Source organism: Halichondria panicea, chromosome 5 (assembly GCF_963675165.1).
Source record: "Halichondria panicea chromosome 5, odHalPani1.1, whole genome shotgun sequence".
NCBI classification, from domain to species: domain Eukaryota; kingdom Metazoa; phylum Porifera; class Demospongiae; order Suberitida; family Halichondriidae; genus Halichondria; species Halichondria panicea.
The window spans coordinates 2011399-2039138 of NC_087381.1; the positions used below are offsets into that span (position 1 = coordinate 2011399).

Here is a 27740-nt window from a genome sequence, read left to right on the forward strand (position 1 = left end):
AGAAAATTGTCGGAATTTTCAAATCTACATAGATACGATCGAACCACATGCTCACCAGTCTTTTTGTTCAGTATCACTGAAAAGCCTTCATAATCTAACTTGGATAAAGTTTTCAACTGCAGAGGAATAAAAGAAACCTCTATTACTTCCATTACAATGGCTAAGGTTATATATAGCTAGAGTATATAACATAGAGAGAGTATCGAACGTAAGCACACTGTGTATCAGATGTATGCAGAGAGTAACGTGACTTCCTGTATCTGTCATATTACATCGCCCACACTTAGATTGGTCAGTGTGCAAATTCCAAGCTTGTGACATCTGAAAGTCACGTTATACTCTCCACATACATACACAGTGTGACTACATTAATTTTGTTATACTCTTAGTTATAGGTACACAAGCGAAACACATTTCCTAAACTGGTTGTAGCTACTACACATAATTATAAGCAGTAACACTGGGACACTCATGGTAGTCACTACTCCACAAAGTAAAATATAGGTGATACAACAATTACGTTATTAACTACATACAACAGTAGTAGAATGTATACGTACATTTTCCTCAATTGCCGAAATTAGCTCCCTTTCTTTGTCATAGAGTAACTGTCATAGAGTAACTGACTAACATTCAATGCCTTCTTCTTCCATTCATCCTGTTGCTCTAGTGACAACTCTGCCCAACGTCTGGAGCTCTGCCATTACAGCTGGACCATCTGATTAGGAATGCAACAAATACACGTAATCATGTACTGCGCTAAGCACTTCGCTCAAAATTATTATGGCAACCAGCTGAATGCATCAAGTACATGCATGCTATATAATACAGCTAGAACTTAGAGTAAAGTAAAGTTGGAATCCACCGATGTGGTTTCCCATGACACTGATTTCTGATGGCTCAACAATAGAAGCCTGAAGCAATTTCATTGGATATTCCGATACAACAGGCTAGGGAGTGTACACATGCAGTTAACTAAATTAGTAACAAGTTTAGCTATCTCCAAACATGTACAATGATGTAGTCTCAGGCATCTTTCTGATTATGCATGATTCAAGAATAAAGGAAATTCACAAAAATAAAAACAACAACACAACACACATTATTTTAGCTATACAGAAGAGTATATACTAGCTAAAGTTCAGTATAATAATTATGTACGTGTTGCATGCCACTATTTTGTGTCAGGTGTAGGCAATACTAGCCTCTCACAGCTCACACCGGCATCCTCGCTATGGTCACACTGAGTTGTATCAGTATCGAACACACAATCGTCCAGGACCATCTCAGTACCACGACACTCTACGTTGTCATAGTAGATGGGGGCTGCTTCCGGACCAGGGGTGACACCGTCTTCAAGAAAAAATGCAGCAGCACCTGTGTGCGTGTGTAATGTGTGTATGTGCATGGTAACATGCTACAGTGGATCGTCCATGCAGTATCTCTGAAAGAATGAAACTGTAATTTAGCTATAATAATATATTATTATTATTACATAATGCAGTGATTTTATTTTGGGACCAAATCGTCCATTTTTTGAAAAAACCATGGGCACAAGTATCAGTATAAGATGACATATTATTGTGAGTATTACTTCTGCTATTTTTGCGAATGAGAGTAAAATCGCAAAAATGTGTACTCGCAGATAATTGGAAATTGCAATGAATCTCACTTGTGAGTAATATGAATAACATTAACTTCACAACTTGAGCAAGAATTAGCAGAATTTAATTCCAGCAAAATGAGCTAAACAGTGAATTCGCAAACAAATCTACCTATGAAAATATGTCACCTTAAGGTAACTAATGTAATGGAGATGCACTTTCAATTGAAGCACCGTACCATTGATATTATTTACACACTCAACGAACGATGACCTATGGCATATCATGATTATAGAAGCCATGCATGCGTGGTTTTCTTTGTACATGCTCAGTCGATACTCTTGCACTAACCAATATCAGAGAGCCCAGCTGCCGGCAGACCACAGTAGCATCATCATCATCCCACAGGTCATCACAAATAGTACCCCAGACACCGTCCATACACACTTCCACTCGACCCTGGAGGAAACTTGGCGTGCTCGTTCCATATCCACCACTCTTAACTGACCATCACTGCATCTGGGTGCTGTGTTAACGATACAGGGTGTCATGTAATTAATACAAGAAAGTCTGACTATTATTATTATATAGTGTGCCTGCAGGCATACAGTGAAATGTTTATAGTACACTCCATAAAATCAGCATTATCAGTGATAAAAGATAATTATACACATACCAGTAATTACAACTTAAAATTTTCCTGAATCATAATGTGAAAACTTCTGGAAATTAATTCGTCGGCTCCACGAATCCATTTTATTTTATGATGTTTTAGCAAGATACTTGAAATACTTAAAGATACTATTATACGAAGGAACATAATCAAATCAACTGTACAACTATAATGAAAAAAAAATTGGCTATATACTTTAATCAGTGCAATCAAGAGCACCTTCTAAATCAAAATAAAAAAAAATCAAGTCCCATCATCACAGAGGCTCGCTTAAATTGCTGCACATAAAGAGATCGAGGTGTACATCACTTTAAAAGCAACTATTCATTTTGTGAAGAATAAGACTTACGATTACAAGATGGTGGCTGGACGCGACTCCACTCAAACCCATTGCAAATTGGTGACTGACCACCCCCCACTAAGATGAATCCATCGTTGCAACTATACGTGACAGTAGTTCCAAAGTTGAAGTTGGGTGTCATATCAGAGCCATAAAAGATGAATCCGTTAGGGATTGATGTAAGGGGAGGACAACCTCTGGCTGCTGCACGGATGCACAGGACCTGTAAGTATATCTCCCCCCCCCCCCGATGCATGCAGGCCACAGAGCATGGAAAGGAGTGAAGACGCAAAGCTATTAAATTATATAATGAGTGTGAAAAATGATTTGTAGATATACCGTATAGCGCGAAATTTTCGAGGCACTTATATTTCGTGGATTGGCCTCTAAAAGCCATTTCGTTGCACAATGTTTGCGGAATGACTGCTTACCGGAAGCCACGCCTTTAAATATTTGCATGATAGCAGGTAATTCTTATTAACGAACACTTTTCGTGGACTTAATTTTCGTGTAGAATTCCAACCCACAAAATCCGCAAAAATTAAGCCCCTCAAAAATTTCGCGCTATACGGTAAGTAAATTTATGCAATCACGTAGTTATAGCTCATGCTATAGGTCATATTACGAGTTAATAAAATTAATGTTGACAAACCTTGACTAGAGACAATGGTGACCGTTGCCTCGACGGGACCTGCTGACACACCAGCTGTGTTGATACGATTGATCCTGTTCGTAAAGACCTCATCAGATTCAACCACATTGTCCATGTTTATATAGCAACTGATCTGGTCACACGAGTTTGGCCAGCAGGGATGATGAGAGAGTATCCAATGGAGGCATAATCTGCATGGTGAACAACAGCTGCATATAATAGCTAAAATTCAAACTATATTATAGTGGCGATGGCTCATGACAATTACTCTATATGAAGTGTCATTCAAAATGCAATTCTCACTCACACAATCATGTGCGTGCACAATTACACACCTTAGTTTGGGGTATAGTCTACTTTATAGCTTTACTATTTCGGTGCTAAATATAAAAATCGTGTATCTGCAAACTTACCAACACCACCACCTGTGGCTGTGCCGTCAATATTGATGACATCAAATGACACGTCTCTCGCTGCTTCTCGGTCTAATATATATGAGAGTAGTACGAAGCCCTCAGCTTCTATAACTCTATACTCTTGTTGCCCAGCACTCAGAAACAAAGTTGTTTAGAAAAAGAAAAAGGAATGACGTTTATATTCTGCATCGCACGGATTGTTAAACATACAATTTCACCACACAAAAACATGTGCATGTGAGTAACTATATAGTTACATGATCTGTATTCATACCATCGTCATCCACCACTTAATTGTAGAGTGGCTTGAGTCAGAGCCCCCAAAATGTATCCAGCCATTTCTGCTTGAGGAGAGAGGGAGATATTTCCCATGTAGATCTCCGGAGCCTCTAGACCAATTACATCATCAATGATATCAAACGGTACTCGGAAGGAGCTCTGGTCGGCAGAGAACGTGAACGTGAACGCAAACGAGAACAATTCACTGACAACAGCTGACGGAACTACAAACTCTTGACTTTCAGAAACTGCATATATACATCGTATAAATCTTTGGTAAAGTAATGAAAGTCACCAAAATTCATACGTGATCTCTATGTGTGTGCAATTAAGATCTCTGAAGGATGAACTACAGATTGAATAATTATAATGAGCCTGACCTCCATCCAGAATGAAATCGAAGTTTTGTGGGGATGGTTTGTTGGTAACAAACTCCACAAATCCCTGCCTGCCATTTTCAGCGAACTCGAGAATAGTCATGCTGAAAGAGATTTCCACTTCTACATGTATATATAGGAGCAAACAATATTACTGACAAATTACAGCTGAATAGATCACCCTAACTAAAGATAAGCACCCATTCAAGACAACCTCTGTTACACTTCTAGCCCTCTTATTTTAAGAAAAAAAAACAACATCAGTTTATAATATCATTATGAGGACAGGGAGTTATAAAGTGCTACACTGGTATGATACGCAGTACAACACAGAAATACAATCAACCGTAACAAAAATTATAATCAAAAAGTTTGGGCAAAACTAAAAAGCTACTGAAGAGCACATTGCTAACAATATTCATAAGTCTACGTAGTTTACATGTTCCAGGCACATGAATGTCAGAGTAATAAATCCATCACCCACGAAGAGCTGTATAATTATGTATATAAAAACAGAGAGGAGTTCGAACACTCAATGCTAATGTCACCATAAAAATCATTTAGGATCATAAAGATACACTACATAATTCTGTTAACTATACAAATGAGATGACTTACAGTTTAACAAGACGGCACTTGGCCACGCCACACTGGTCCAAAACCCTCATCAATGCAAGTAAGTACCCCAGAGAGATTCCCTAACCCACACGTATAAACGGCCACAGTTCCAATATCAAAGTCGGGTATCGTATCAACAGAATAAGTGATCATTCCATTCCTGATTGGTGGTGGCGGAGGACAACTACCGGTACTGGCTGCTGCATGGATGCACATGACTCGTATAGAGAAATAGCCTCCTGCTCAGGCCTCAGAGCATTAGAGCAAACGAATAGTATTAAAAGACGAAGCTATGTAAATCAGCAGCTATACCCAAAATGAGCATATTACCAGCTTGCAAAATTGACTTGTAGACCATTAAGTTTGCTGCTGGGTTAGTAATTTACACCCAAACATGCAATATGCTTATTACATTGTGGGATTTTGGTGCTAAGTGCATGCTATAGATATAGGCTCGATAACTTACCGATACAGCGAGGTTCCCGACCAATCCACACTGCCATAGTATTATCTATACTGGCTGTACAAGTTCTTGTCTCAGATCTCCCTGAGGTCAGGTCCAGAACAAACCCAACGTTGCAGGAATAAGTCACCACGGTCCCAATATCAAAATCAGGTGTAAGGTCAGGACTGTACGAGATGATTCCATTAATTGGTTGGAGGGGAGGGCATTGAAGAGCTGTAACATGGATACAAGCAATTATGGTCTGAGTGTGTATTGTATACGTAGCTCAAATGGCATTACATCAAGGTTCTCAAAACATTTTGATGGCAAATGCTATATAATGAAAATTAAGGCTGCAATGGCATTCCAAGTAAGCAAAACTAGGCATAACTCGAGAACGAAGCATTATTTTGCAAATCCACGAATTAAAATCCAAGAAAACATGACTTTCTATAGAAGCCTATATAGAAACTCTTACTTGCACTTCAATCCTTGAGCAGCTATAGCAGTCTACACACACACAGACACAGTAACACACTACCGTATACCTCGCTTGCGCATGCGTACTGAGGCATAAGAATTTATGTGTTTATTTCAGTCCTGTCTTCTCTTCTTGAAATTTTCTACTTCTTGACGTTCCTCTTAATAGGCAGTTTACTCGTACTTCTGTACTGAAAAAAGAAAGGGAATCAAACTAAAAAACATTTGCAATGTGAAACGTTAGGATTGCCAGGAAAAGCATGAAGAAGTGTATATAAACAACAAATTTGGCGAGTGCATAACTACAATCCGTTACAACGTCATGAACATGTACAGTTAGTGTTGATACATTACATTAGTACAAATTGCTAGGAATTGTAATTAGGAGATTGTGTTCCAAACTTCCAAACTTCCGTCCGCATCATCCCTTCCATGTCACCACGCATGGATGGACTGTGTATTCCTGTGCTAACACTGTATTATGGAACGTTATCAGCATAGTCATTATGTCACACAAAGTATCCCCCAACAAAATGCATGTACCAAATAATTATCATGAAAAAAGTAATACCAAAAACATTTGCGAAAAATGTACATGTGATTGACATTGCAACAGATTGGAGTTATACACTCGCTTTTTCATTTGTTTCCTGGAAATCCTATAGCAACATTTCACATTGCAAATGTTTTTTTAATTTGATAATTATGCAGAAGGGACATTGTGACTTTAAATGTATGCGTGATACAAACTAATGTTATTAATGCGAGCACCTATCATATTGCATATCGCACAATTATTGCTTTATTCGAGGCCTCCGGTACAATCCCTATTGAAATCTCGCGTTTAATCGAGTGTTTTCGTAGCCTTATAATTGGCCAAAACGCAATATTGTATGCTCGCATATAATTATATGTAGCAAGACTCTCGGCATGAATGATTTTTAAATTTACCTGTCCCTGCGGCCAAACACCTCACTCCAGCATCTTCATGATGCCCACAGTTGTGGACCTCGTACCCTCTACTACCGCAGCTCTCTAGTCTCTCCTCATTCCCATTACAACTCACATCGTCTAGTAGGATAGGACAATCCCCCTGTCCGAAAAAGGCAGACTGAAATGCTCTGGCACCTACACATGTATTGAAGAACTGTTTATGCAGTTTTTAATAACAAAACAACGTAGTAAAATAATGTTATGTAATAAAGCTCTTGAGAGTTAACAATTATTCTATTATACTCTAAGTTGCAAAAAAACTTGTGTTGTGCCCTCATACATCATAGGTTCCATTATTCTGAATCTAGCTAAACATGAAGGCTCTCACTGATTACCAACTTTATTACCTTGATCAGAGTGACCGACTTGTCTGCACACAACTGTAGCGTCATTATTGCCCCAAGAGTCGTCACAAACTGTTCCCCACTGTCCATTAAAGCATATCTCTACACGACCTTCCAGCTCATTTTCACCATCCACAAGCCGCAAGTCTCCCGTAGTGCAGCAAGGGGGTGGACACTCTATCATTGTGGGACACTCTGTGACAGTCGGACATTCTGTTGTAATGGTAGGTTCAAATAGAGTGGAGTGTGAAAGTGAAGCAAAAGGTCCTCTTCCGGCGTCATTCTCTCCAGCCACCTGGAATGTGTACATGGTGCCTGGCTCTAGATTCCTGATAGTAACATTTTGTCTAGATGTGATGATGGTACTGGTAGCTCCTCCCAATTGAGAATACTCAACAAAATATCGGAGCAGCCCCAAATTATTTCGTTCCAAGCAATCCACTCCATCCCACCTCAGGATGATCAGATTGGTATCAATTGTTGTTGGCCTGACTGACTGTGGGGGCCCGCTCGGGGCTGTACAAATAGAACAGACAAAATATACAGTCAAGCTGGGTAAGAGAACACACTGGTAGATACGTAGCTAGTAGCTGATTTTGAACTCACCAGTTCCAACAGTAAATATCTGTAGTCGACTTCCCTCACTCATTCCAGCCCCATTCAGAGCAGACAACTCGATATTGTAAGAACTCCCCTCTTCCAGACCAGTGATAGTATACGAGCGCAGTGAACTATCTAAAAACATCATCTGACTGTTAGGTACACATGGTCCATTGTAAGTGATGTCGAGTATGTAGCCTGTGACTACTTCATCTTGTGTCCATAGCAACTCAATGTTATTTGTACCAATTTCAACTGATTGAAAATTCCCTGGTAAAGAAGGTGGAAGAGTTTCTGCATAGAGAAAAAAGATACAGCATAGTCATTCATACAGCTATGGAAGTCAGAGAAAGCAATTAAATTCTGAATCAGTTTACAATGGTGTTAAGATTGGTAAATTAAGATATCTATAATAATTACAAAGTAAGTTCAAGCTATCTTATTCTTCACCTTCGCAGGTTGGTGCGTTTGGAGTCCACAGTCCATTGTTGTCGCAGATACGAGCAGGAGAGCCGGTCAAAACCAGTCCCTCGTCACATGAGTAGAGGGCCACGTTACCAGCCGTGGTACCAAAGGATGTGTCCACATTTCCATTGGAGGGTGAGGAGAGAGCACTACATTCAACTGTAGGTAAATAAATGTTTATAGTAAGTACAAGTTAGAGTGCTATATACAGTAGCTAGGCTGCATGTGCTATAACTTACTCAAACAAACAGGTGCTGACGGAGTCCACCCTCCATTACTGGTACATGTACGAGTGGCTGATCCAGTCAGAGTGAACCCTGTGTCACATGTGTACGTTGCCACACTTCCTTCATTGACACCACTGGAAAGAGACAGAGCTCCATTGACAGGCCTAGACAGTTGCCCACACGTTGGAACTACAGTGTGATGGAAATAAAGAATTAGATCGCCTACAAGTTTCAACTATAACTAGCCTAAGGCTATTACTTCGAAAGTGTATAGTTCGCTCAAACAGCTCTTTTGTGTCCACGTACACACACAAACCGATATATTATATACACCACCAATCACTCTACCCCTGCTGCGCACGCACGGGGTAAATAATAAAAGATCTCTCTACAATTTTATGGCAATATAATTTTTAGGGCATTTTATAGTATTGTTCAAGCACTGTTAAACCATATTATATTATATATAAATGAAAGAAAGCAACGCCTTTTTGCTCATTAAAATTAAACGCAATGCCTCATCATCCAACGAAAGTGCTGGTCGTTGTATCCTTTCTTTTGTTTATCTATGGTTAAACCGAATCAGAGCTCGACTGTAGTCAACATTTCTACAAGCACAGACCTTCGCAAGTGGGTGCCTCTGGGGTCCATAGTCTGTCATTCCCGCACACACGAGCAGTAGAGCCGGTCAAAACCAGTCCCTCGTCACACGAGTAGGAAGCCACATTACCGACTGTGATGCCAGAGGGTGTGGCCACATTGCCATTGGAGGGCGAGGAGAGAGGACCACAGTTGGGTGCTAAACAATGGAGAACAAAAACGGTCAACGTTCTAAGGTGTGTCATTTAATTGGGTAATTATTTTATCAAGCTCTTTAAATAGCCTCGATCCCAGGCCGAGTTTTCGCTTTTATAACGGTTAGGCGAACAACTACTAGTTGTCTGCGCATGCGTCAAATTTTCATTGTATATTTGTGGTCGGCAAAAATATTTAATAAATCAATAATTGAAATTTGTACACAGAAAATGCACAGAGTGAGTACACAAAAGATGCACATAGGGAGCTGCTTCACAAAGGCCTGGGGAGTTGCCAGTTGTGCTGCAGCACAATTACAGTGACCCAGGGCAACTTCAAGATGATTGAATGCCTTCAAATTACGTTTCAAAAAGATTTAGCAGGCTGCTGGACTTCTCTGATTCTAGGCCCCAACTCGTAACTCATTGCTTGAGAAAACGTAGATTCTCTTGATGTCTCTGAGCTACCCAGCAACGCTCGAATGAGCAGGTCATACTCCAGTCCTGTGTCTGTGAGTATAGGACAATATTAAAAGAAACCAAAGACGGTTAAACCCTTACCTCAAACTGTCCAGTCTCGTCCGTTAGTATAGCCAAGAGGAGCACTGTTGGGATAGCTGGATATTAGCCATTGCTCCTGTACAGAGAAGTAGACATTTTAAATACGTGTAGATCTATACATATTAAATTTCTCGGTTATAGTGTCATTGTCGACGAGCTGATGATGGCAGCACCAAGTTCTCTAGCTTAAACTCTTCACTTGATCCACCATATTAATGATGAAACTATAGTCTACCTACATTCTTGCCAAACATGAACAAGACTTGATAGCATAGCCATCCATAGGGCCCACACAAAAATATCTGACCTTAACAAGCTTGACAAAGCTTTATACCTCTTCCCTTGTTGTTCAGTCTTCAGAATAAGCTTCAGAGAAGAGAGAAGCTTCAGCTAAGAGCCATTCCAATCGATTCCAATAATGATAAAACGGGAACTGACTTCTAGTACACGATAGTACACGAATATAAATGTCACGAAAGTGAACGAGAATATCCATTCGTCAGAATCTGACGAACGACTGACGCATGCGCAGACAACTAGTACCAGGCCCAGTTGTTCGCCTAACCGTTATAAAAGCGAAAACTCGGCCTGGGATCGAGGCTAGCTCTTTAAAATAATGCATGCACTGAAGGGAGGATAGAACTACGCACAATAAAAATAACAATGGCCATTTGAAATCTCTAATTAATGCTGCTCTAAGAGTCTCTCTTACCATCTGTGTCCAGTATAGTGACAGTGGCAGTGCTTATTTCCAGGGAAACATCATCTCCAGCTGTGAGTGTGACGTTGAGTAGTTCGGATGGTTCTGGTGTGGTGTCTTGTGTGAGCTCAATTGTTAGAGGTACACTCCAAACTCCAGGGAACAGCATTAGGGAACCACTCGTACCAGTGACATCATTGCCATCTGTATGTGTGGTTGGTTGTACATGCTATAGTATACTGATGATCGACAAGCAGAAAATGCCTTGGGGAGGTTTTTACAATCAATCAATTGTACAGCGATTACTTACCGTTGAATAGATGATGTATTAGGGCAATAAAATAGTGTGCCAGCATATAAAAGTACGAGGCCAGTCAGCATAATTATAATTATGGACTGTTTGATACAATTATGATATCAAGAGTCTGAGAGCCACAACAATTAAGTTAATGTTATCGACTGTTGAGAGCCACAAAACTTGTACTTATGACACACAGAAACGTTTGCTATTTTAATCTCTACATACCTTGTGTGTTCCTTTCATCAACAGTGTAACCGACAATGACTGGGTCGGGGTTAGCGCCATTGCTATTAACAACAAGAGCAGCTGTTCCAGCCTCCTCCACTGTGGTGAAGCTACTCTGGGAAAATCCAACTCGAGCAACTGCAGATGAGAGAGAATTATCAAATGGTTTGTTTCTCCTTCTCCAGCTAGGAGAGGCGAAACTAGTAGAGGAAAAAATGAAATACAACGTGAAATTAGGGGGAAATGAGGTAAATCAAACCTACTGTACTATAAACAATTTAACAGAACTTAAACCACGATGCTGTTTTGTATCATCTCTACTTCACGCTGACATTTCATATATACACACCCTGTCTTGAATCATTGTCTTCAATCTGAAACTCAATAGTAGAAGTTTCGATAGTGACTCTGTCAGGAACTCCAGACAACAGAGACAGCTGCACTCCAAACCTCTCGTTTATTTCTCCCTCAAACACTCCATCGTCATTGACTACAATGAGTCCTTCAAAGATTGGTGATAGTGACGAAAGTGTAACCGGTTCATTTAAAGCAGCCACATAGTCCTCCAGATTTGAGTCTCCACCTGCATGGTGAGAATTGCGTCATGAACACCACCACCCCGAGATCAAAGGCAAGGAACCCCCCCCCACACACACACTGTATTCAATGCATGCTGTATGTATATATGCGGTATTATCAGGATTGAGCAAGTAAAAATAACAAGTACCGTATCGAGCAAATTAATGCGTAGTCAATTATTTTGAGAATGACACTGTATACATGTATACCAGCCCTCACCTTTCACCTTCGAAATTCAGTATAATTCTTAATATTCAGCTGCTCCACACAAATTTTGTATGTAGAGCAATTCAATTACAAGCTAGTTTAAACGCTACTCTAGATTTATTAGTACAGAGCCTGTAACCACAAGTATTACGCCAAGCTTGATACAATTATAATTATCAGCTGAAATGTTTGCAGTAAAATAGTGTGTAGCAATGAATATCTGAGGACAAAATCATATACCAGTAAGCTGTGCAGTACCTGTGGCGTTGATGTTGTATGTAGAGTACACTAGATCCACTGGTATCCCTAGTTCACCAGAGAGCAGTCTGATATTGAACCGAGCACTGCCTCCTCCCTCCCGAATAACACTCCTCACATCTTCAAGCACAATCACAGCAGCTGGAGAGATAAAATGTATATAGCATTTCGGGGTGTAATAATTAGTCTATCCAAAACCTAAAAGCACCCTCTATATATGCACAGATGCTAAACCAAGTCATCAAACCAACCTTGCTCCAATTTGTGGATCTTATGCTGGTTATCTATACCCAAAAAATAAACATCAAAGCATTAACTTACTATCTAAGTCATTGATGGTGATCTGAGCCACGTCTCTTCCAATGACAATATTCCTACTGGCAGGGTCTTGTTGGGAGGTTGTCAAGCCGATAGAAAATGTCTCGTCTCTCTCAACTAGACCATCGGGAATGATCATTATCATTATTGGTACCGACGAGGGACCATCGGGACTGAACACGACTCTCTGATTGATGCCAATATAGTCTATATTCTCTAAGGAGATCAAGAGAAGAGACATAATTATTAAAAGCTACAAAAAGGGTGCCAATAGCTGAAAAGCCTACTGGTTTTAACAATAATTATAGTGGTATAGTTCTCGAGGACAATGGCATCCACATACTTATAAACTTTGAATATAATTATACTCGGTCACATCATTACAATAGAGTATACATGCTCTATTAAGAGTAGATATCCACCTATTGCAGATCCACTCCGGCTTATCAGCTGCAATTCAACAGTTCTGTCGAGGACACCATACTCCAACGACACTTGTAGAACAGAATCTGACTCGTTTGTGGAGTATGTTGCTTGTAGGAAACTGAACACAGCAACTGAATTGAAGTAATGACATACAGTTTGTATACTGTCGTGAAGCCACCAATAACAGAATTTAGCCTACAACATTAACTGCATGTATGCTGAATAAAATACAGTAGTTAATCAAATGTATAGCTCATACTACTATTCCATCTATTTTACATGCTCTACTGAAATATTGCTCGTCGTGTGAATGCATGCGAGATCTCACCATCATCATCAGTGATAGTAACCATGACAGCTGCGTCCATCACATTCACAGGGAACACTCCATCTAGGGCCTCAATCTGAAGACTTAACTGCTCCACATTCTCCACAACTTCATCGTTCATGATGAGCAGTGTTCCCTCGTACTGCAGCTCCTCAATGGCAAAGGTAATCACTTCATCAATGCTCTGATAGTCCCTACCAGCTGTGGGTGAGGAGGGAATGCATTACGGAGGTATTTGTAAACTTGATGAGCACTGATATAAATTATAGATAAAATAGACAAAAGCTTGGTAATCTGTCTCCACAACTTGAAGGCTATATAAGTTAATAGCGATGTAATGCTCACCAATTGCTGAGTCATCAATAGTGAAGAGTCTGACACTGACGTCACCCACTGCCCCTTGAGTCTTGTCAAGCGTGAACCTGACCACGCCCCCCTCCATCTCATTCAGGGACACCGCAGAGAAACTCACATTCATTACTGCCAGTAAATACAGACCCCTTTATAATTTGGTGTGTATAAAATCTTAATTGCTATACGAATGAAAAAGTAGGTATATTAGTGAGGATAGATAACAGATTAAGATTGAAATTATCGTTAGTATTTATAAGTTCTGCTGACATACTATAATTATCACGAACATACCAGGCAAATCAGGGTCTCGATCATTGATCATCACGGTAGCAACTGCTGGAGACTGAATGTACACTCCGGGGGAGGCAGACAGGAACACTTGGAATGATTCCGTTGCCTCAGGGAAGACATCGTTGATCAGTGGGATAGTTATCTGGGCTTGATCTACACCTCGTGCAAATGTCACATTCTCTTCAGTATGCACAAAGTCAACACCAGCTGAGATAGAGACAAAATTGAATGATTGCACTATAAATACAGTGATTGGTTTCATCTTGCTTGTTTGACACTATAGAAACTATAATTATCAAGATGTGCTGAACAAATAAAATATTATCATAACTGACAATAATTATACAGCACAGTGTTTTGTTATCTAAAATGCAAATAGCTTAGAAGGGTAATTTCTTTCCAGCACTATAGGCACATCTCTTTTAATTTTATGCATAGCCCTCACCAATAGCAACATTATCTTCAACTAGCTGAGATGTTTTTAGTTTGACAACAATTTCCGAATCCAGATCACCCTCCCTCATTACGGTCACGTTTACAGAGCTATTATTCTCGAATGCAGTGAACATACTGGATGTTAAAGAAACAGCTGGCACTGTGGATAGATTGAAAAAAACCGTGAAAGCATGAGGAATTTTACGTATACTTTACAATACAAAACAGTACTACAAAAAGACTTTAGGGATTGCCCACTGCTTTATTTCGATCCCAAATTGCTTCATTTTTAAGACAATTCCTACAATTTAGGTACAGCATCTGCTTAAATCTCATTTACTTAAACTCACATGCAATAGGCCTTTGTGTCATTCCTGCAAAGTAGCCGTAGCCCACTCTAAATTCATACCAGTATACAATCGCATTGATCCTCATGTTGTCAACGTGGCGTAGTATCGGAGACTCGCTAACACCTTCAACAAGTATCGAGTAAGCACAGATTTCTTCACTATCAGCACATGGAATTGCTGTTATTTCGCTGCTTGAAACTTCCATATCGTTAAGACGAATTCCAGATGGTAATGTATTAACTGGAAATAGAATATTCAAAAAGTAAGACCCAATCTGATCTTTAGTACCGACAGAACTTCTAAAGGAGTGGGTGTTGTAGCGACTGCGATACTGCTCCACAGGGGGTACAACAATCATGAACGGGTCACTAAGAAACACGCCATCTAAAGTACTTGACATCGAAAACTGCACGAGTAGAATCGGTTGACTCGACATAAAATAGCATGAACTGTCGGAAGATATAACAAACTGACTCATCTCTCCCTTATCTAGAGAAATAGACATTGATTCGTCATTAGTGCATCCAATTTGAACATTCGTATTATCCCTCGAGGCTACAATTTTGAAAGTATCACCAGACCTCCTGTTAGCTAGAGGAGCAGTGATGAATTGCTTGCCCCAGGTAGCAGTGGGTGGTATCTGCTCGTTCATATGATCACAATAGCTGATATTGCTGGGAACAGTTCCACACTCGTGACCACTAAAGAACGAAATCGGTTTGTCGGACACGACTCTTGAACCTGACAAATCTTCGTCACTTCCTAAATATAGAGTTTGAATTCTCCTAGCAATGTTAATAGTTACTGGCTGACCAGCTTCTATCTCCCCTTTAGGGACTTGATCCTTTAAATCGTCAGCAAATAGATCAACATTTTGAGTTAAAGTGATTTGCAATGTAGTATCATCTTCAGTAGTTACAATCACCAACGCACTTCTTCCTTCAATGCCTAGAAACTCGCTGGCTGGGGTATAATCGTCGTCTTCGTAATCATCTTGCCGTTCTTGTATCTGTGAAATTGGCACTGACACGGCATAATACTCGTAACCGTCGCTAGGGTGATGCACACAAGGAAGAACTTTGAAAGCATCTGAGGATTGGAATTCTTCAGCAAGAGCTATCACTGACATAGGTTCACCATCTTTGGAGTAAATGTAGACACCTTTGTCTCTCTCTTCGGGGCTCCGGAGATTAATTTTGTCGGCTGAAAAGCCAAATTCAATTGGAGTGGAGTATGTTTCGATTTTACGATCATCCAAGGGAGATTGTACAAAGACAGTGACTTGTTGGTTAGTTACAGAGTTGACAGCAAACCGAACTTTGTTGATGCTGGAGCTGGACCCTGGATTGAAGTTGCCGAAGAAACCAATGGAGAAAGAGTTGCCTTCAGTTGTGAAACTTTCCTCACCTGTAGAGAATAATTTAGACCCAATGTAATGATATGAAGGTGCAAAAGTATTATGCACGTGTGCAATACAACATTTACAATGAGGGCATCAAATCAAGTCTTACTGTAGCAGTTAGAGCATTGAGAACCCTCTCTATAAGACAACCCTCCACCAGGGACACAGCAGCCGGACAAAGTGGCAGGGAATCCATCAACCTCATCACCATGGCAATCGAGCGAGGACAAACAAGATTCTGCGAGAATCAGTTGGAGGAATTAATTGAAATACAGTGTGTATATAGAGTGTAGTAGGAGACTTAACGATAATCAATAGATTACTGTTGACAATAATTATAGTGCAGCATATCTAGCAGGGGGCTTGAGTACCACCTGGCCTCACATGCAGACATGCAACAATGAAACTAATCTATAGCTATCAGCACTAGAGAAGATGGAAATGGTCGAACCAGCCAGGTGTGGACAAGGCAAAAAAACCGTGCAACAAGTGTAATTCAACAACTCACTCGTGATCAAACCACAACGATTGTCCCCATAAATCAAAAACCAGAAAGTTATCAAAGGTCTAGCTATACTGCACAGCTCTATCCTATCATATTCTATACTAGCCTCGATCCCAGGCCGATCCGTCTCCAATTGAACGCTAGGTCGCCTACTAGGCCTGGTATTGATTGTATTTGGGCGTGATCTGGGCGTGGTTTTTTAATAAATTGACTCCGGTACAACAAAAAATGAATCCTCCAACAGTGGTCTTCAACAACAGCCTCTGGGGCAGTATACAGCAGGAAATACTTCCCAGAAGACACTTCTTTGGCAGTGGCAACCAAATTTTTGTCGATTCCTTTATTGCTACTGAGCTACTGAGGATGGCAGCAGAAAAACACCTCTATTGTTTAGACTCCTGCCTGGTCAATTATGAGTCTCATGATGAGAGATACAAGGGGAGAGACAATTAACAAGAACAACACTTTTGTCAACAGGAGGAGCCTTGGTCCTACCTAGCTTGTAGTCCATTAAAAAGGGTAGCAACTGATATAGCAGAGAGACTTGCCATACCCCGTTGGGAACCAGATAAACACGTCCCTTCCCTCAAACAGGAGCTTGAGAGCCTGGGCCTGTTCTGCCATGAGAGTGAGGCCATCTTGCTTCAAACAAACAACGCGTTGCATGCATGCCATAGCTAGCTAGCTATAAATTGAGAACATGACACGGAGCTACATTACTGTAAGTTTTACGGGAGTAAAATGCCTCTACGTACACCTTTAGTATTACAGAAAAAAAGCAGGAAACAAAATGTGAAGAATCTTTAGTTTCCGGTTCCTGCCACGCCCAGATACAATCAATACCAGGCCGTATTTTTCAACTTCGTTCTATTAAAAAAAAATCGGCCTGGGACCGAGGCTAATTCTATACTTGCAGGTTTTTATTATTACTAAGTTGTGACCACGCCCAATTTAGCATGCAAACATAATTCATGGGCGTTGGACTTCTGTAAGAGGTGAACCCAAAATTTAAAACTTTAAGTACCTCTCTGCTTTACTTTCTAGAAACACCCCTACATGGTTGAGTCTCCTACTATACTATACCAAAGCGCTAAGCAAAGTAGATCGACACTTTTGATTGTGATAAAATAAGACGCATGCTTCCAAAATGCTTCCAAAATGCTATTATTCAGAGGTCAGTTTGCATCATTGTTGATTACAGTGGTGCCTCTTATTATGCAAATACAATGAACACAATGCTCTTATAGTACACATGAAGCTCCTTACGACCAGAATGAGGCTACAGCTGCATGTGTTAAAAATTCAATTTATTTAGATGCTCCATTGCAATGTTCTAACAATCATGAAACTACTTTAGAGCTTCTTACTAATTACCCCGTATCACAACACTGTATGTTGTGGTGGGTTTAAAGTGGGCGGACGTCCATTAGCATAATGTAGTAGTACAACACCTCAATCCATTATGGAGCCTGACAATTGCACCAGATGGTTACAGGTTTGTGGTTGCAACAGTTTTGTTTTTTTGTGCACCAGCTAGTGTACTATTACAGCTATTAAATGTACACAAATTATTATGCTCACAATTATAATAGCTATAAGGCTTAAATCTCATTTAGCCCTGCTTCATCAAAAGACTCACGTTGCGCATGACCTGTAGAGCTTGATACCAGCATACAGATGACAATCACCAGCATCTTTGAGACTGAAGAAATCATCATTCTCCTGTGTACATTATAAATTAAATGAGGACAGAAAATAACACTAGTTGGCTGGTTAAAATCCTAAATACTTTGCAGTACATTCACTTACATTCAGTTCCAGATTCATTCATTAGTACTGCACACTCCTGTACTGCACAGACTAAAGACCGAAGTCAGCTTTTTAGAGTAGTGCGGCTATACTTCGAGGGAAGACCGCAGTTGAACATTTCCGAATGTTTCTATTTTAACGCTAGCCTAGTGTAAAATTGTTATGTGCTATGTATAACAATTTTAATCAGAGCTCAGCTGGCCGGTGCGAGACTAATCTACCATAAATATTAAAAGTTACTGGCCATCACCACCACGTCCAGAGTGCTGTGTATGATTATATAGACTTCCATTTGACTACAATCATGCTCATGCAGTCATGCAGCGAGGTTGTTGTGCCTCATATTTATAGCCAATCAGTTTGCATATCTCTTGAGTTGAGTATTTATAATCAACTGCATGGATGTATATAATTGTTGCTATTTCTATACATCCATGCAGTTGATTATAAATACTTGTACTTTAGTGTATATAAAGGAAACTTTACAACTCCTCTCCAAGTCTATAGAGAACCTCGATACGAGTTACCACAAATATATAATCGTTGTGAATGAGTCACTCAACTCAAGAGATATGCAAACTGATTGGCTATAAATATGAGGCACAACAACCTCGCTGCATAACTTGCAGTGTATACTTTTGTACATTTATGTGTGTATACACAATGACACAATGCATTGAAGAGCACACTGCATAGTTTCGATGTATGTTTTGGAATGAGTTCATCACCCACGCGTAGCTGTAATGTATACAGACAATTATGGCTGTGTTTGTTCAAATTCTTCAAGCTCACCAATAGACAGAGTTGCTGCACCAAAAGTGACTACAGTACTGATCTCAGTATGTTGGTCACAACGACTGTGTAGTCTCCTGCATCGCCAGACTCACCATTGATAATTCGAAGAGTAGCTGTAGCGGATCCCTCAATCTCTCCGTCACTGTCAGTCAAAGCGTTCCTATCAGACCAAACCACTGGTACGTCAGTACTAAACCAGAAGCTTTTACAGTGAATGTAGCAGTTCCACTTGCTTCCACACTGACATTGCTTGGTTGTACGTCAATTACGGGCCCTATATATAGACTTAATTCACTTCACGACATTCATATACCTTCATACGATTAACTGGAAAAAATCAACCAAAGGTACGTAGAAAGCAGTTAATGATACGCTACATGTTTTAAAACAGTGCATACTGCAGGATAAGATTTCTACTCTCAGTTGACGACAAGTTTTCCACAGTATAGGTGAGAGTTTTGAGGGTTGTGTATGTATGTACATGATAATAATATTATACATGCATATACGTACACAAACATGTTGCATGCACATTCATTGCACAGGTTATGCAAACAGTCAAGTAGACTTTCAGTATTTTGTGCCAGCAATGAATGTCCTGCATGCCTGTCCAAAGGTAGGTGTGTTTTACATTAATCTAATGATTATCACTTACTGTGCTGTTAGGCAGAGATGCTTTGAATCCAATGATTATGTTAATAGACGCAAACTTTCGTCTTTGTTGCCGTATCAATGCTGCTAAAGAAATCAAAGACACAGAACCTTTGATTTCACCTTCATTCTTCCTATCCCAGAAAGAAGTTGACTGCTGTACGTAACCTCACAAGAACGTCCTACCACTACAGAGGTACGTGCATTTATATTTAACACTCAGAATTTTCATAATAATTATACCTACCTAGACTACTGTACATGTTTTTCATTAGAGTATAGCTGCAGTGAATTCAAAGCTGGCAATGCGTTACGCTCTCGATCACGCTATCACTCCCTTGATGAAACTGCTGTGTTAGGAGCGATCTGTAGACATAACTTCCCTCTACAAATTTTGAGCCTCAAACATGGGGAAAGGTTGTTTAATAATTAATAAAGCTTGAGATACAGTATTTATATAATACCTTGAATTTCCACAGGCTAGCATATGTAGATTTTCTACTGGGGTCTATGAGGCGTCTTCTACCTGAACATGTTAACCTATTGTATGACATTGGCTGTAAACTTAAAGCTCACTGGAAGGTAATTATGAAGAGGCTTTTAAGCTCTTTAATAAACATCCGAAAGCAGCAGGTTTTGAACAACAATTGTCTAAGGAGCGTGTATTCTAATCCTCACTCGCCATGCTGGTAATACTGATAGAGAAATGAGTGTAGATGCTTTCACATGATTCGTGTCTTTCAGGTGGAAGCTTCCAGAGTACACAAGCTGATTCAATCTTGTACATTAAGGATAAAGAAGCTATTTGAAGAATATCAAGAAGTAGATCTACAAAGAAACGCAAATGGTGATGTGTCAAGCACCTCTGTTAAAGATGTATGTGACCTTAAGTCAATTAGCTTCTGGGCGACGGAACACTCATATCCCATATCACTGGATGTGAGAGCAGAATACCAGTTTCTATAGTCAACGACAATTTGTTGAACTTTGTAACCTAATAGACCAAACAAGTGAAGAGCAACAACTTTCTGTATCTGACATGATCCGTACGCTGATATTCTATAGGAACCAGTTAAAAAAGGCTACGATACGCTTATATCAATGCATCGGTCACTATGATTCGACCCATATTAAGACCGTTTCTTTGAGGACCACCTGTCTCCAATTATTGACTATCTACCCACAGGAGTTGCTGGTCATATTGCTGCCTTATTGTATTGTTGTGATGAACTATAATTATATTAAAAGCAAGATCATCGGAGGAGGTCATGGCGTGTGTAGTTAAAGCCTATTGGGAGAAAGATTGCACAATTTCCTCTAGACTTGTGGGTGACGCTAGGACTGTATACATTCAATGGTGATTAAATGTCTTCACAGTGTTCATGAAACGACCCTTGGCACCACACCAGTATTCTCAGTGAGAGCCACTGCTTCCAAAGACCCTGACAATTCTACAGATCTAATATTTCTGCTCATCCGATAGCGACTCTGATGATCTACGTATTAGTGATTGACTATTATACTAAATTGGCTTGTTTAATAAATGTAATTACTGTTCCTATTAGCATATTACATCATACTTGAAATTAGCTTAATAAACATGTACATAATGAAACTTGACAGACAGTCTACATACATGTATAATTTATGTATAGATATGAATATTGTATACTGTACATTTAAACGTAATCCATAATCAATCACGACTCGGTATAGTTGTGACGTATCAGCACTAGAATTCAGTTCTGTCAGAGCAGATACGGTATTGGTAACACTGTATAATGGTGTTGCTTCTATTGAAAAGTTGTCCACAGATATAAACTTGAATTTATCCAAACTGTCATATACATGCACGCCTTAGTTCATTTGACTTGTAAAGAGAAGGTTGCTTGAACTCTATTCCATCTGGCAGACCAACTGGAACAACACTCATTTGCTCAGGATGAGAATAGAGAACTCTGCCTTGACCAGACACATTCCCTGTATATAGGTAATAGCAAAGGATCCATCATAATTATAAACACAATAGCGAACACCATAGCATGGACGTTAATTTTAGCACATGACGTATATTTAGGAGTGATGTGAATAATGTTACATGCAGCTGATTCAAAAGTGATATCTGTCATATTACATCACCCACACTTAGATTGGTCAGTGTGCAAATTCCAAGCATCAGAAAGTCACGTTACTCTCCACATACATCTGATACACAGTCTGACTACATTAATTTTGTTATACTCTTAGTTATAGGTAACACGAGCGAAACATATTTCCTAAATTGGTTGTACTATAAGCAGTAACACTGGGACACTCATGGTAGTCACCACTCCACAAAGTGAAATATAGGTACAACAAATCACACTTGTGGTTTCTTAACCATGACACTGATTTCGGATGGCTCAACAATTAATACAAATAGAAGCCTGAAGCAATTTCATTGGATATTCCGATACAACAGGCTAGGGAGTGTACACATGCAGTGAACTAAATTAGTAACAAGTTTAGCTATCTCCAAACATGTACAATGATGTAGTCTTAGGCATCTTTCTTATGTAGGTGGCAAACCTGATAGCACCCCCCTGGCTACGCCCCTGTGACCTCTGATCTTTAATATGCAGTGACTAGCCCACGGTGTTGTCAGGTGGCAATGGTTTCCAAGGTGCAGTACAAGAACAAAACGTGGGACGATTACGGTACCTGGTCTCATCGATAGAACTTAATTGTCTTCAGATCGTGGCACCACATGGAAGCAAACTACACTGGAAACCACTCCCTTCACTGCACTCTGGGGATTGGCAACAGAGGATGCGTGCACGAATCACTTCAAGTTCAGTGCATTTGGCTTAGACGTTATCACGTGACCGCAATGAGCAATGCACTGAACTTGTAGTGATTCGTGCACGCATGTCGGACCTCCACTGGACTGGAAAGCTGCCGTGTTGGAGTTGTCCTGTTGTAGAACAAACCACAAAATGCGTAATGCGTGGGTGATATTGCTTCAGCCTCGAGAACAGACCACCAGTGAAGGGAGTGGTTTCCAGTCTAGACGCGAACAAAACGAACATTATTGGATAGGAGTTACAAGTTACAAGTTACAATGTGCATATCCTTTACTCACTCCCCCATTGCATAGCATCAGGACTGCAGCATAATTATATTCAAAGAGGAACACAGCATCAGAATAAACAAGTTTTTACGAATCGGCTATTTGGTACGATATCTCTACATACGTAAGTCTGATTATGATGTTCTGGTGTGACAAGTCCCATCACAGACGCTCGCCTGCATACAAAAGAGAGGTGTACATGTATTGACAAGATTATTGAGTGTCCAGCTAGATCTACACTACAGACCGAGCATAATAAATATTAGCGCGACAAGAAAAGGGGAACACCCCGCTATTGACAAAAGGGTATATAGATACATTGGCTGCACTCAAAGCGCACAAATTACGTATCGTGTGAATGAACGGAACAAGTATAATCTCACCATCATCATCAATAATGGTAACCATGGCAGTAGCGTCCACCACGTTTACTGGAAACACACCATCTAGGGCCTCAATCTGAAGACTTAACTGCTCCACATTCTCCACAACTTTATCATTCAAAATTATCAGTGTTCCCTCGTACTGCAGCTCCTCAATGGCAAAGGTAATCACTTCATCGATGCTCTCATAATCCCTACCAGCTGTGAGTGAACAGGAGTGTATACAGGTTATGCATTATGCAAGAGGGATGTACAACTCAGAGGAAAGAGGTACGACAGGCCCCGCCCATGTCGTATGTTTTTGCTGAGTGTAATCAGAGGCTAATAGCTTGAGCTGCACCGCGCCTGTCAGACCTCTTCTGTGTACAGCTAATACATCCCTCTTGTATGACGTAATAACCTACTTATTGCTGATTGTGTAATAATTTCAAGGATCATTACCTAATGGACCAATCAGATTACAGGATTTTGCCCGACTGCATTGGGATTTGCCACACATCAATGTACTTACATGACCACAGTCATGTTGTCAGGTGGAAATGGTTTCGAAGGTGCAGTATAAGAACGAAACGTAGGACGATTATCATTCAAAAAGCAGTGTATGGTACAGTGTATGGGCACCAATCAATACATATAATGTGTAAGCTTTACTGTCAGAGTGCCAGCAGCCATTCGAAACTTGTAGGCATGCAGCTTTGCAGCTCTTCCCTGACTCTTTTGGCTAACAAACAGCTAGCGTTTTAATGCAAGGCTAAGTTTATGCGAACAGATGATGCTATAAAAGAGACCTTTAATGTAGATTAAACTAAGAAAGAAGCTTTAGTTCGCAAATCCAGGAATAAAATCCAAGAGAACGTGGATAGAAGTCAGTTTTCGTCGCATTGCGCAGTTACAGCTGGAACAGACACAGACCAGACAGACGCACGCACGCACACACGCACGCACACACGCACGCACACACACGTACACACACACACACACACACACACAGTAAGCCAGCTTTACCGCAAAGGAGGTACGACACGGTCACACGACCATGCAGCCAAAAATATTATGCTTTAACTTATGAACAAGACTGTGTACTTTTATAGTGGATGTGGTTTAGAGTGTCTTTCAAGAAATACACTTAAAGTTTCTAAGATAAGGCTGGTTGATTGTTTGGCTTATGCTGATGTGAAACAGCTTTTCAACCGATTTAATGACTTATTTGTCTTTTTTGCCTTCACTAAAGAAGTAGCAGCCACGTAAGCTTAACTGCGTGTCGTACCTCCCCTGGCTTTACCGTATCCCTCGTGCGGCTACGCCGAGGCATATTGACCCACCAATTGCTGAGTCATCAATAGTGAAGAGTCTGACTCTGACGTCACCCACTGCCCCACGAGTCTTGTCCAGAGTGAACCTGAAAATGCACACCCCCTCTCTCGCACTCAGTGATACGTCAGAGAAACTCACATTCATTACTGTGGAGTTGAAGAATACATGTGGTGAAATTTATAATTATGTGTCAATCGTTTATCAAAATTACTATCTTCTATTTTTATGCACTATAGCTTATATACAGCAACATATAGATTTCCTCGTTTGGATCTGACGTTGGTGTATGTAATTAGCTAGTTGATCACTTAGACCTTTCCTGTACCCCACGTTTCCTGTGTTGTAATTGTTAAATTGTCATTCATGCATGGGTTCTCTTTCTCAGTGACTCAGTGATAAATAAAATGCAAGTAAGAGTTTCTGTACGCTTCTAGTCACGATTGAAATCAGTAAATAAATTATTTGGACAAAATACTGCTTCGTTCTCGAGGTTTGTTTACTTTTGAAGACTATTCAAGACTCTTCATACTCGTGTGTAGCACCATCTAGATCTGTTAGCTATAATTCTACTTAGTAGTTAGCTCTGCACTAGAACGCTAGCTATAGGTAGCTGCAAGAGTGAGAAAACTGCTGCAAAGCCACACTGTTTTATGAGCCTACACTAATTACCCCGTGCAGGAGTGATTGGTGTGTGTGTGTGGACACAACATGAGCTGTTTGTGCAAACTAGACACTACTTCTATTTAATGAGACACAGACTTGAAACTTGTAGGCAATCTTTGAAGGCGACAACATCGCTTATTGTTGCTTTATAGATTAACGATCAGTACCCAATTATAATTGTTAACTTTAAAAAGTTTTTGTTACAGTATCCGTTTGCCGTTGTGCAATGAAGCTCAACGCACGGGTGAATGCTCTATATGCATGAGCACCTTTTTACGGATTTTGCAGCAACAAGCATATGGTCGACCATTTCCCACTCTTTAAACAATTTCCTGTCCACAGTTTATTCTAATAATAGCCTAAAGTGCTATAGTACAGGATATGCTTACACTGAGGCATCAGCACCTGCGGGCTTTCATTTTCTTTATTGCTTTGTGCATGCTCTAGCCTGGCGGCCTGCTCCTATAGCGGCGCCTTTTGTGTATTGGCTGCTCCCTGTCATTGTTGTACTTAGTTACAGTCTACATACTAGTTGATGTACGGTTGAATTTTAGAATCTGCTAAAAAAAAGAAAACTGCTGCATGCTGCTCGGTGCACGAACTCAACAGTATATATAAATTTAATAGCCAGTATCGTGTGCTGATGACATGCACTTAATGTATACACAATTATGGTCGATCATTTCCCACTCTTGACTTTCCCTGTCTGTGACCTGTAATTACCCAAAGTTGGAAAAGCCTACATGTTACCAAAATTAATGCAAAAATGTTCATCATGATAATTTGTCATGACATTGTGTGTACAATAGATAGTATAGCTTTATGTTATGCGATAGAGGGATGGAGGGGACGGGGGAATGATAGGACATTAAGTAATAGGAGGGGGCGGGGGAATGATAGGACATTGACCGATATTTATTCATTAGTTTTATGGTTGTAACAGTAGATAAGTGTGTGTGAGGCATACCGCGGTGCTTTCATTGATTCAAGAGTATAGATAAGAGTAAGAGTGTTGAACACTGGTATAGTATTAACAGCATTTGCCTGGTACTGCGTCATCACTGATAGATCCAGTGGCGTAGGCAGAGGGAGCTGACGGGACTAGAGCCTCCCCCTTTTGTGCTCCATCAACTCCAACTTAGCTTGAATCACTGTGATCTGTCAATTTATTCTGCATGCATATTTGTATTGAACACTTTACTTTATTGTATTAACCATTATTGATTTCTGTAGTCACTTTTACCAGTATTCCGTTATTGTGTCACGTTATGTAATAGAATTTAATCAAGCAATGCGCTACTACTTTATTCATGCTCATTTCTTTGTAGCCCTACCGCATTGCCTCTTTTTGTGATTTTTACTATTCTTTTGTTAGCTTCTGTATTTAGATGCATACACCCTGTTTCTGTCTCACCATTCACTTCATTTTATGTTTCTGGACAAGAATTTGGAATGAAATACTCAGATGTTATGTAATTGAAATGTGGGCAGGGCCATCTGATGCACATGCTTACTGCTGAGGAAAAGCTAACCTTTTTTTAACATTCAGCTGAACCAATTTGAGCCCTGCCCTTCCCAAATCCTGCCTACGCCACTGAGATCAGTTAATATGTTAGCAACACTTTCCAGAAATCATACATGCTGATTGTGCAGTTCCTGATACAGGTCAGTGCTACAAACCACAGGTCACAGTTTACTCAAGAGCACTCATTACATGTAATTGAAAAGTGACGACAGTAATGACCTGGTTCCACATTTACTATAGATAAGAGTAATAGTGTTGAACTACTGTACTCCTGCATGCTTAACTAACATGCTATAATTATGCCGCGGTGTGCATGCGCAAGCGAGGTATATATATACGGTATAGTGTGTTTCACAGTGTGTCTGTGTGTGTCTGTGTAGACTGCTACAGCTGCTCAAGGATATGAAGTTCAAGTAAGAGTTTCTATAGGCTTCTAGTCATTTTTCTTGGATTTTAATTCGTGGATTTGCAAAATAATCCTTTGTTCTCGAGTTGTGCCTAGTTTTGCTTACTTGGAATGCCTTGCAGCCTTTTCAGAAGAGTGCGTAGCAAAACTTGTCCATGGAGTGTTGCTACTCTATACTTAGTAGTTAGCTCTGCACTATATAGAACGCTAGCTATATCCGACTAGAAAACATTTGCAATGTGAAAAATTGCTAGGATTGGCCAGGGGAACCACAAAAACGCGTGGAAACAAGAAATCAGACGAGAGCATAACTCCAATCCGTTACAACGTCAATCACATGTACTGGTAGTTTTACATATTTTCCCGGCCAATATACCACGCAATTTTTACTGGTGGGGTGATGACCAATCCCTATTATACATCCATTTTGGAATGTGCGGGCATATAATCATTATGATTTGTGATGAATTGATGTTCCTAATACATGCAGTGTTGAGCACAGATACACACAGTCCATCCATGCGTAGTAACATGCACG

The 27740-nt window shown here is 40.1% G+C and overlaps 2 protein-coding genes and 1 long non-coding RNA gene across 16 annotated transcripts in view; all 3 read right to left on the reverse strand.

Annotated features, from left to right (window-relative positions):
- LOC135336419 (uncharacterized) overlaps positions 1-18437 on the reverse strand; it is a 38451-nt gene extending 20014 nt beyond the window's left edge. For 2 of the 13 annotated variants that reach the window (XM_064532194.1, XM_064532200.1), the window contains exons 1-4: positions 18357-18437; positions 18187-18269; positions 16152-16280; positions 14641-16047 (exon numbers count right to left, since the gene is read on the reverse strand). In XM_064532194.1, coding sequence (XP_064388264.1) covers positions 14641-16047; positions 16152-16280; positions 18187-18269; positions 18357-18358 — 1621 coding nt within the window. In that variant the 5' untranslated portion in view covers positions 18359-18437. Of the gene's footprint in view, positions 1-1105; positions 1378-1955; positions 3461-3682; positions 4213-4344; positions 4465-4648; positions 4832-4959; positions 5160-5425; positions 6076-6835; positions 7013-7224; positions 7738-7827; positions 8116-8271; positions 8446-8525; positions 8703-9135; positions 9313-10580; positions 10773-11094; positions 11233-11443; positions 11678-12138; positions 12280-12459; positions 12673-12878; positions 13014-13210; positions 13412-13555; positions 13691-13855; positions 14063-14300; positions 14451-14640; positions 16048-16151; positions 16281-18186; positions 18270-18356 lie in introns of those variants that run through there. The other 11 variants (XM_064532188.1, XM_064532189.1, XM_064532190.1 and 8 more) reach the window with 11 other exon arrangements.
- LOC135336643 (uncharacterized) lies at positions 9484-10574 on the reverse strand. Its single transcript, XR_010394864.1, has 2 exons — positions 9869-10574; positions 9484-9817 (listed from the first exon to the last, which is right to left on the reverse strand). It is a non-coding gene; the product is annotated as an uncharacterized LOC135336643 (long non-coding RNA).
- A 2945-nt stretch (positions 18438-21382) lies between the features above and the next one.
- Positions 21383-27740, reverse strand: part of LOC135336418 (uncharacterized) — a 28749-nt gene continuing 22391 nt past the window's right edge. The window contains exons 19-22 of one of the 2 annotated variants that reach the window (XM_064532186.1): positions 24617-24754; positions 23295-23495; positions 23036-23087; positions 21383-21782 (exon numbers count right to left, since the gene is read on the reverse strand). In XM_064532186.1, coding sequence (XP_064388256.1) covers positions 23074-23087; positions 23295-23495; positions 24617-24754 — 353 coding nt within the window. In that variant the 3' untranslated portion in view covers positions 21383-21782; positions 23036-23073. Of the gene's footprint in view, positions 23088-23294; positions 23496-24616; positions 24755-27740 lie in introns of both variants that reach the window. The other variant, XM_064532184.1, reaches the window with a different exon arrangement.